Below are 10,306 nucleotides of genomic sequence, written 5' to 3'. Positions count from 1 at the left end.
ATTTCTGCTACAGTGTTCCCGGCGACGGCAGGTCCGTACTGGTCATTACCGGCCTGCAGTTAGTTGTGCCCACGTTTCACAATTTCATATCCTGCATACATTGATGCGTCAGTTGCGGGATATGTTTTGTTTTCGGGCTTTGTTATCTGGACCCTAGATAAGTGGGCAATTATGATGTTAACCGTAGTTCATGCAGTCATATGAGGCCGTTTGACCTCATGTGAGGCTGCATTTCAACTTATTTTTCTTCGACTTGTGCGTGCTCAACAAGAATGAAACAGATACTCTCGCCACTGCAGTTGAATTCTGCGTTGCGGAAGAGTGGAGTTTGGTGAGTTCTGCACATCTTGTCCAGCCATTTTTTGAATGCCTTAAAAAGAAGCCTTTTTAACCAACCTCAAACCGTTATGTGTTGATATCTTCGAAACCAAAACGCCTCTTTAAAATGTCAACTGATCATTGAAACTTCATTAGATTCCTAGTCTTTCTGTGTATTCACAACCGTTATCCCATTGTTTTGCATGATTTTTTTTGCCGAGGGCATGTGCGTTAAAGAAATGTTGTCCAAACTGACTCTATAGAGTTTCGATTTAACATATATATTTTTGCAAAAAAAAGCTGGCCTCGTACAAGGCAAATTGCCGGTCGTCTAGTACTAGACACTCGCACTTAGTCAACACTACAGTAGTACAATAGAACCCGAGAGAGGATGCAATGATGGCCATGTGGAAACAGGCAAGACAAACAGCATCCGCGCAACGTTAAGTTTGCTTTCGTGAACTGTACCCTGGGCACTGTACATTACGGCGGCACTTGGCTACATTGCTGTCCCTCGTGGGTTTCATGGTTTCCCGCAGTTAGAAAGGAGCTCACTTTCAGTTGGGGGCAGAGAGCGTTGTGGCGCAGGCATAACAATACCTTTTGGGAAGAGCAAGCTCGCGAGTTTAGCTACGGCGGTTTGTCCTCACAAGACGACAAGAGCAGGTCATGTGACGGTCACATTGTGACCTGTGAACAGTTGCTGACCAAGTGACCTTACAGTATTGCGTCATGTGGCGTCGTCATGCGGCGTCGTCATGCGGCGTCGTCATGCGGCGTAGTACGAAATTAATTTTTACTGTGCAAACGGTTAATAAAAACTACTGAAGTCTCGGGTCTCGATTAGGTCTCGCCTCGCCCAATCTTGGTTATTTTCACTTTTTTGTCGCATCTAGTGTTTTGACAGATAATACTCTACATTGCCATCACACACGTGTAAATTCTTTAATTCATATCCCTTCGAAGGGTACCTGGAAGCACAATTATTCCTCGTTTCTCTGTCCGCAGACAGGATATTCCAGGTAGATACTGTACAGATATGTAAGAACTTCTTTTCGTTTTTGAAACAAGAAAAATTTCCGAAGGATCCCGACGCAATAACATTGCAAGGATGATGCTCAACACCTGGATCGAGGAAGCGTACAGTACAGTATTGAACAACTACCCAAGGGTACATTGTGAAGTGCAGCAGACAACCGCATAAACTTTATACACTAGAAAGTGTCCTCCAAGGCATTTGTCGTTGCGAGCCCCTAAAGATCAACTGAATGTGTCGAGTTTTACGTCAGCAGTAATAATGTTTGCGTACAGAGCTGACTTGAAGCAGTGTAAATCAACCTGCTAAGAAAGAGCTACACTTTCCCACAATAAAGTAAACTGTCTACTGTACCTGTGCTGTACAATAACTTACAGTACTGCGTTACTAAAACATGTTGCTGCTTGTGACACAAAGCTGTAAGCTGTACTGTCAGACGAAGCGTCTGCGAAAAAGTCCTGAGGCATTGCTGCCTTTCAGAACAATATTGTCGGAGGCCGCTTCATGAGAATTCTGTTTTCTGGGGGTCATTTGCACCGTGCCGATGGTGTTTTCCACCGTGACAAATTGGCCACGGTAGAAATAACTGGTCCTCAAAGTCACGGCTAGCAGTAATATTTTCGAAGATTTAAAGATTGGGAACAGCAATGCGCAACATTTCGATATGACAGAAACTACTGCCGACAGCGACGACACATGTACAACGAAATTTAAAACGTGAAAATAGGGTTTTGATGCTAAACGTCCGGAAAATCTTACCAACAGCCGTTTTCACCGTGGTCGAGATCGTCACGGTGAAAACCGCATTTTGACCACCGTGAAAAGGACCCGAAAATATGAATTCTCATGAAGCGGCCTCTGTCGGCTATGGTTTCCGGGCTCGAAAAGCCCTTCGCCTGTAGAAGTACAGATCGCTTTTTACCCGCATTGAAATAAGAACATTGCTTCCATTAAACCCTGCACGCAAATTAGAGCATCTCCACTGGCGAGGGTCTATGGGATATAATGTATGGGAAATATCACGATTCGTTGGCTAACTCGTGCCATTTGGCTTTATCAGTAGGCTAATTTCGGAAAAGTAGCAGTTCAGTAGGAGAATGAGGGAAAAGTGGCAGTTCAGTAGGGGAAGCAGCCATTGCATGCGGAAATTATCCACCGTGACTCAAACAGTAAGGGAAAAGACCAAATGGTACGGGAACTACCTGGCTGCGACGAAAGAAGTAGGCGAAAACAAATTAACACATGTAGTAGGCAAAAACGCTACTTCAGTCATCTTTAAACAGCTGACGCAGTTCACATTTGGGAGCCGTATGTCCCTTTAGGCAGCACAGAGAGCAGTGATAGGAGCGTTTTCGAGCCGCAGGCCCGGATTCATACCACGAGCGCATCCGTTTCCCTGCATTTTGGACTGGCGTCCTGCACGGTGGAGCAAGGGCAACTGGAATGTTGATGGTGAAACCGGACAAAACTTGCTCCTGAGCATCCAGAACCACTCTATCGACGTCTGCTTCCAGCACCATCCCTAAATTCAGCCCTTCGTACTGTTGTTTCCAAGCGACTGTTAGATTTTCACGTCCAATAAACTTGAAAAAATTCATCGTCCCATACTTCTCGCAGAGTACGGCTGTTCCGTGCCAGCATGGAAACAGAGCTCTGTCGAAGGAATAATCACAACACTCAGGAGGTTTCTGCTGTTCGTTGCTGAGAACTACTCGCCTTGTTCTGGTACCATCCATTTGACTAATCAGGGGATTAGCGGATTAGCGGTACTATATTGTGGTTCGCATCGTAGCCAACGACCTCATACGTTGTGCCATATGACTGCCGTCTGCACCCCTGACAGTGCGCAGAATCAGCAGCTGTTGTTGCTCTCCCATATTTGCAAAATAGCTGGCAATGCTGGGGACAAACACAAAAGCTGAATAATATTTCCTGCCATCTACAATTCCCGAACAGTCCACAACTTGGTGGTCAAATCTTGCCTCTTCAGGCACGAACCCGTCTTTCTTGAGTTATCCAAATATAAACCTAGCAGCCTTAACACGAGTTTGCTTCATTTCGTCCGCAGAACATGTAAAAATCTCGACAAAATGACCCAGTTCCTGTAACAATATTGCACATCCCTCCATAGTTGCAATTTCTTCTAGGCGATTGGCCGTCATCATGCCTGATATCTCGGTTTTGACCGCGCGAAAGTGATGTAGACCTGATTGACGGGTGTATATCTGTTTTGCAGTCACAATTGGGACGGCAAATCTAGTTGTCAAGGACGGGTTTTCTTTTAGATCTGGAAGAACCAATCGAGCCACTTGTTTTGCCGTATAGGCAGGGGTGCAATTTGGCCTACTATTTTTGTCACTTCCAACGTGCTGCCCTAGACATGCATGGGCTTGGTACTCACGCAACTTTTATCCACCAGTGCTTGGGTCTCGAAACCGTATCTTTGCCTTGCAATGACCATCTCGACAAGTTGGAGAAGCTGTGTCAGCCGTTTGTTGAATATTTACACCTTTTCTGTGGATAAAAACGCCGTTTGTGCACGGCAATACTGCTGACATTTCCACCTGGCGTCCATTTGGAGTCCTTGTTCTGGGTTTATTTCAACTGATCGTTCCGGCGGCCAACTCTCAGAACCCCTTCTCTCCTCTGCAAGTGCTTCCCTCGCCTCATCCCGAACTCTTGTTTTGTACGCACGCTTGCTTGCAGGTACCCTTTGCAATTTTTCTGTATGACGCTGCGATTCGTCCTCAAGGAGGGTTTTTTTGGTGAGCTTGTAGCCTCCCGAGGAGTGTCATGTGATTGTTGTAGCATAAACACCCCCAGACGACTGGAGGTGTATGTGCAGTTCGACCTGTAGACCCCGGATCGGAGAAAAGGGAAGCGGGCCAACCAGCTACGGAACCGGGCTCGGGCCCGGGTAGCGGTGGTAGAGCAGGAGCAAGCAGGGACGCGCGCACGCACGAGCAGATTGACGCCTCGACGCCCCGAAGCAGCACTGGGTGACGTACCAGCGCTGACGGGCGGAGGCGGTTCCGTGCTCGCTCGCGTGCTGCGCGTCCACTCCGGCTCGGCTCCGACTAAACGCACGCGAAGAGCGAAGGCGACGTTTAGAATAAGCTGGGTGGACTGACCTTGGCGGTCGGTTGAGAACAAGCCCGTGCTTGTCCCCCTACGCCGCCACCGTTCCGCTCCGTATTTAATATACAAAACAATCTATCATAACACTACAGCACCGAGGTACTGTAGTGGGCTACTGTTGTGCAGGTCGGCCTGCACTGTAATACTGTCAGCTATGTCGAGGCTGACAGTCCACGTAGTACCCGTGGTGCGTTCGCGCTTCGTCCGCGCGCGGTACACGTGAGCACGTGTATGCACGTGTCCCTTGTCCCCGTGGTGTACACGTGGACACGCACGGTTGTACTGTAGAGCTCGACGCTCTACAGTAGCTGATCTAGTTCTTGATCTAATCTAGTTTAAAGCCCCAGGGGGGGTTATACCACAATTGTTTCATGTTTTGTTCGTTAAAAAATGGCGCTGTGGATTCTGAGACAAACACAATACTGTCATCGGAACTGCTAGTGTCATGATCAGGACTGCGGCTCCGGTATGCAAACCTTTTTCGCATAAATTCTTTTTCTTCGCTTGGAAAGAAACCGTGAAAAAGGTCGTCTAGATCGTCTCTGAATGCATCAGACGGATCTCCTTCTTGAAATGGAACATCTCCATTCGTAGTAAAGCCATTGAAGCAAATATGTCTTGGAATTGGACAAGAACTTCTTCCTCCATGGCTATCTGCATACTCTTTGGCCAACTCAACGCATTTTGATATTTTTTGCTTGCAGCTAGTGGCGTCTTCGATATTACCAATCCCTCCCTTATCTGGATGGATCCAGAGGCATAGGTTCAAATACGCACGTCGAATGTTGGATAGCGGGATGCTCTCCTCGGTATTACGTGGGAAGAATACCTTCAATACGGAAGTATTTTCCGGGATCGCAGTGATTCTCTGTAGCTCGTCCTCAGTACTCATGTTCAGTAAGGGGAAGAGGAGTTGTAGTACAATTGCGCGGAGGCGACGGCGCCACCGCTGCTGCCCCGGCGGACAGTGATCTCGGGTGTAAGCGCCAGCACAACCGTAAGGAGTTGTATTTACAGCTGGTGGCCGGTGCGGAGAACAGTAATACTCCACCGGCTACACGTGTGTGATCCGTACGGTCATAAGTAGTAATTAGTAGTTAATGGCACAAATTTATTAATTGTGTACGGTAGCTGGTATACCGTAAGTAACAGCTACTGTAGCGGGACAGGTGTCCTGGCGTCCCACTTAGGGGTTAAGACCGGGGGCACCTGCCCCGTCTCAGTAAAGAGGAGGCAGACTCGCCTCCCTTCCCTTTACGGCTAAGTGCTAACACCGTTCCGGTTTTCCTTTAGCTCGGGCTTCTAACCCGTGACCGGCCGTCCGGGTATAACACCACCGACCGGCTGCGCGTCACCGGCCACGTGAGCCTGCCCTCTTTTCGAGTCCATCCGTACGGTTTTTATCCGCGCGTGGGTAACCCAGCGTCGCGTGCTCCCTCACCTCTAACCCCCCTCGTTCCGAGTGGTCGGGACGAAGGTAGTTATACCACAGGAGTCAAGAGCAGTAAGGGAATGGGGGTTTTGCGTTACCAGAAGACTTCAAGATCAGTGGGGGATTGGGACGATGCGGTCAAGATCAGTAGGGTAAACGTAAATCTGTAACAGACATGGTTGGGTTTTTGCGGAAAACGCCTACCGATTCTGTCATTTTTCGTATTTCGCCAACAGAAAAGTGACTTTGCAACGCATTCTCGTACTAAATCTGTCAAAAAAACTTTCGCCTACGGAATCAGTTCTTTTTTCCCGTTTCCCCTACTGATCGTGAAATCTCCCTTAATGTATTTGTCCAAAATGCCAGGTGGAGAATTACAACTGGCTCCCAGTCAACAATTAGACCGCACTCGGCCGCGGGTCTATGGTATTGATATATGGAGCTAAAAAGGGACCCCTCTCCACCAGTGACGGTCTAATGGTCTATCTTCTGCTCTCGCACGCCTGTCCCCTCACCTCCCTTCGTAATTCCCCCGCCCCTCCCTCTAACTGCCTGTTTCGCATTTCTACAGAATGACCATGAACTTCAACTTAGACGAACTCGTGCATGACAGTGACGACGACATTGTCGATTCTGTCGCAATTATTGTGGCACAAGATCAGCTTAACGAAGAGAATGACGGAAAGCACGGCGGATCCCGTCCTGGACGTAGTACAAACGTCTTGCGAGACTTTTCGGGTGGGCATCGCCGCATAGTGCTGGACTACTTTCGGGACGAGCGGAGCATGTGGGATGATGGATCGGGAGAGCGGGGTCCTGTTTACAGTGCTGACCTCTTCGAAAGAAGGTTCAGAATGCCGAAAGAGCATTTTCTCCGCGTGTACGACGGTGTCATGGAGAGAAACGCCTACATAAGACTGGGGATTAATTCGGACTGTACAGGACGAAAAGGAATCCATCCGCTGCAAAAGGTTGTTGCTTCCATGAGGCAGCTGTCCTACGGCTTTCCAGGTGACGCTGTGGATGAGTACTGTAGAATGAGTGAGACTACCGCTCTAAAATCGCTCCGAGAGTTTTGCCGGAGTGTGGTTTCTGCATTTGGAATTGAATTCCTGCGTGCGCCGACACAAGTAGACCTTCAGCGCATTGAAGTGCGATTTGCAGAGGTAGGATTTCCGGGCTGTATGGGATCTGTGGACTGTGCAGGATGGGATTGAAAAAATGCACCAAAGCCACATCAAGGTCATAACGTAGGAAAAGAAAAAGTCTCTACACTACGAATGGAAGTTATTTGCGATTTGGATCTTTGAATATGGCATTGTGCCTTTGGGTACCCTGGAAGCATGAACAACATCAACATCTTTGATGTCAGCCCGCATTTTGCAGAGGTTTTAAGCGGATTGTACCCTCCTTTCCGCGTGGAAAGTGTAATTGCAGAAAAAAGGTTGACTGGTTCTATTACTTTGCTGACTGAATATATCCGAACTACAAGCTTTTTGTCAAGACTTTGCCGGAGACACAAAATCCGCGAACACAAATGTTTCGAATGCGACAAGAGGCAGTTCGTAAAGCAGTAGAACGGGTTTTTGGGGTCCTGTTCGCTCGCTGGAATATATTATATTCCCCCGGGAGGCTCTAGAGCGCAAGTGATATAGAGGAAATTGTCTCTGCCTGTGTCACACTTCACAATATGATCGTCGAAGAGCGCAGAGGAGAGTTTTCCGGCGATGGGACCGGAGGCGTGAGGATATCTGATACGGAGATTGACGCTCTGATAGCTGCCGACTCTAGGTCCATCATTGTGCCAATTGCTGATGGTGAGAACGGCGGTACAGGGTGCTTTACGTCTGCAGTTAGAATTGGGTCGACAGGGCACGATCGTGGGGATTCTGCCAAGCATGTGGCGCTCACAAAAGCCTTAATCACGCACATTTGGCAATCTTACGCTAATACGGAACCTGAACGACCGTCTTGCACAGGGATCGGGTTTCTCTGATTGACACAGTTTCAATTACGTCGCACTCTCTTCCGCTTCTAAAAATCACAGGGCGCTGTACGCTGCACTCGAAAATATTAGAGCTCCTGTAGGACGTTCCTGGAGCACGAGAGACCGGCGCGTCGTGCATCACGTCGGAGCGCCGCGACCCCACCGTCGGCGAGCCCCACTCGGCCGCTGCCGGCCGAAAGACGGTCTTCCTGTTCCTGGAAGTCCTGGAAGACTTTTCGGACGCAGAGAGCGAGGACTTTGAGTTTCTGGACGAGCAAAGCGTAGAGAGAGAGCGAAGTTTATCGCGCGCGTGGAACTTTACAGTGAGGGAAAGGGTCCGGTGAGTCGGGAATGAGGAGGAGTTCGCCGCTCTGTTCGCGCAGGTTGAGCTGAATGAGTGGTTCGAGCGCGAGGCGGAGAGAGCGGTCAGGGATGAGTTTGATGTGGGTAAGACGTTATTAAGGAGTGGAAAGAGGATGCGACGGAGCATTACGAGAGGTGCGTGTGGTGGGGGAGTAAAGCAGTTAGGAAGGTTGTGGATATTAAGTATATGGAAAGGGAGTTTAGGGTCGCCAAATAGTAGAAGACGCAAGCGCGGAACGTGTGTGTAAAGCTGCAGCTGCCGTCGTAACTGTATCTGTACAGTCTTCGTATCGCCGGTTTGGAGTTCGGAGATGGCGTCGTCGTCTTGTGGGCAAGGGACTCTACCCATGCGCCGAACCTTGCGCTCGAGTTGCAGTCGCAGGAAAGGGAGGGAGGGAGAGACATAGATCCCTCTGGTGAATGCCTCCGCATGGCAAAGTGCATCCATCAACGCAACATCCCAAAAGCCGCAAGTCTTACTTTTCCGATAGTTTCTCTCCACTCCCGCCTGCACAGCCAAACGCTCCGCTCCTCTCGCGAGGATGAACGGATCCATTCACCCATATACGCTATCTCCGCCACCATCCCCCCTCCTTCCCACTTTTCCTATCCCTCCCCTTCAAGGCGAGGGTGATCCGTGCCAAACTTTGGCACTGCCTAAGTTTGGCACGGATCACCCTCGCACGCGATGTCCGACACACTCCCCACCTGTCCGCCATGCGCCCCTCAGCCGAGGTTCTCGTCGTCCTAGGCGCGCTGTGGGGCGACAAAGGCAAAGACAAGCTCATGGAATTGCTCACGTCGCAGTACGACATCCTGGCCCGCGCCGCTGGCGGGGCCAACGCCGGCCACACCATCACCTTCGACGGCATCAAGTACGCGCTCCATCTCCTCCATTCGGGCCTGCTCAACCCGCACTACCTCGGCGTCCTCGGCAACGGCTTCGTCATCCACGTCCCCAAGTTCCTCTCCAAGCTCGCCTCCCGGGAGGGGGAGGGTGAAATTTCCCGCTACTTAGAGCCACCCATATCACGGAACCGGATAGAACGGAACCGGATAGAACAGAGCACTGATGGTAAGACAATACTGCATGTACGAATGAACGACGGAAGCGCGTACTAATGAGTGGACTGTGGCAATGTGATACAGTGGACGATACCACTCCCCTTCACCGTCAAGAAATCTGGATCCGCCTCCACATAGTACAGTACCCTTGGTAATGTACAACGCAGTATATATGAGCGTGTTCGTCTCTCTTATCACAGAGCAAAGTAAGACAGAACACGACCTGGGGACAAGTCGCAGCAGTTAGCACTTGCAAAAGCTTTAATGTATGTAACAAAAATGTGACTCTCCCTCAGTGACCGCAATGTGTGGATGTCTCATTAAGAATATCTACCATCTGCATGCTTCGAGGCCTCGAAGCCGGCTTAGAAATGTAATCACCAGAGACATAGGATATACGTATCTCAGTTGGAAGCAGGTCATCATCATCGGGATGATTAAATTCTTCTCCATTTGCGATCAATGCGGGTGCAGAACTCGAATCCTCACCATAACCAGCCGCTTTCGTTGGACAGGTGATTAACTCTTCGTTCAAGTCCTTTTCCAAATCGGCGATCATCTTTCTTTCGGTAAGGCGGAGGTATTTCGATCCTGCTTGTGCGCTCACCCCCTCGCTCGAAAAAAATTCTCGTCGTTCTCTCAGCTTCGCCAGTACCAACGCCTTTTCTGCAACAATTGCTTTTTTTGTTGCACTTTTCCTAGAAATTCTAGCTTTTCGTTGGCTCTTTTTTGACGCGTAGTGCATTGATCATGTTCTTCGTCGTTTTGATGCCTACAGGTCGAGAGATAGCGTCTAGCACTTGCACCTTGGGTGCTCCTGTTTCCTGCCACTCTTCTATCGCGATTCCCTCCTCATCATATATTGCTGCGGCAGCCTCTGCTCGCTTTTTCTGAGCATTTCTACGCTTCTCGGCTTTGGTTGTCACTTCATCGATAGATGTCCAAATTCTTGTGCTCGACAAAAATT

General features: G+C 49.3%; 1 protein-coding gene; it reads right to left on the bottom strand.

The window, feature by feature from the left end:
• Positions 1-8,051: 8,051 nt before the first annotated feature.
• CHC_T00010238001 (hypothetical protein) lies at positions 8,052-8,679 on the bottom strand. XM_005715018.1 is given in 2 exon segments: positions 8,052-8,400; positions 8,401-8,679. The coding sequence occupies 1 exon segment, from the start codon at positions 8,677-8,679 to the stop codon at positions 8,401-8,403; it is 279 nt and encodes a 92-aa protein (XP_005715075.1). The 3' UTR covers positions 8,052-8,400.
• Positions 8,680-10,306: the final 1,627 nt, after the last annotated feature.

The sequence above is a fragment of the Chondrus crispus genome, genomic scaffold (assembly GCF_000350225.1).
Source record: "Chondrus crispus Stackhouse genomic scaffold, scaffold_206, whole genome shotgun sequence".
Taxonomy (NCBI): Eukaryota; Rhodophyta; class Florideophyceae; order Gigartinales; family Gigartinaceae; genus Chondrus; species Chondrus crispus.
This window is presented reverse-complemented; position numbering and strand designations above follow the sequence as displayed.

Excerpts from the sequence above, each read along its gene's own strand:
- CHC_T00010238001 (XM_005715018.1), bottom strand. The coding sequence starts at position 8,679 with ATGTCTCTCCCTCCCTCCCTTTCCTGCGACTGCAACTCGAGCGCAAGG.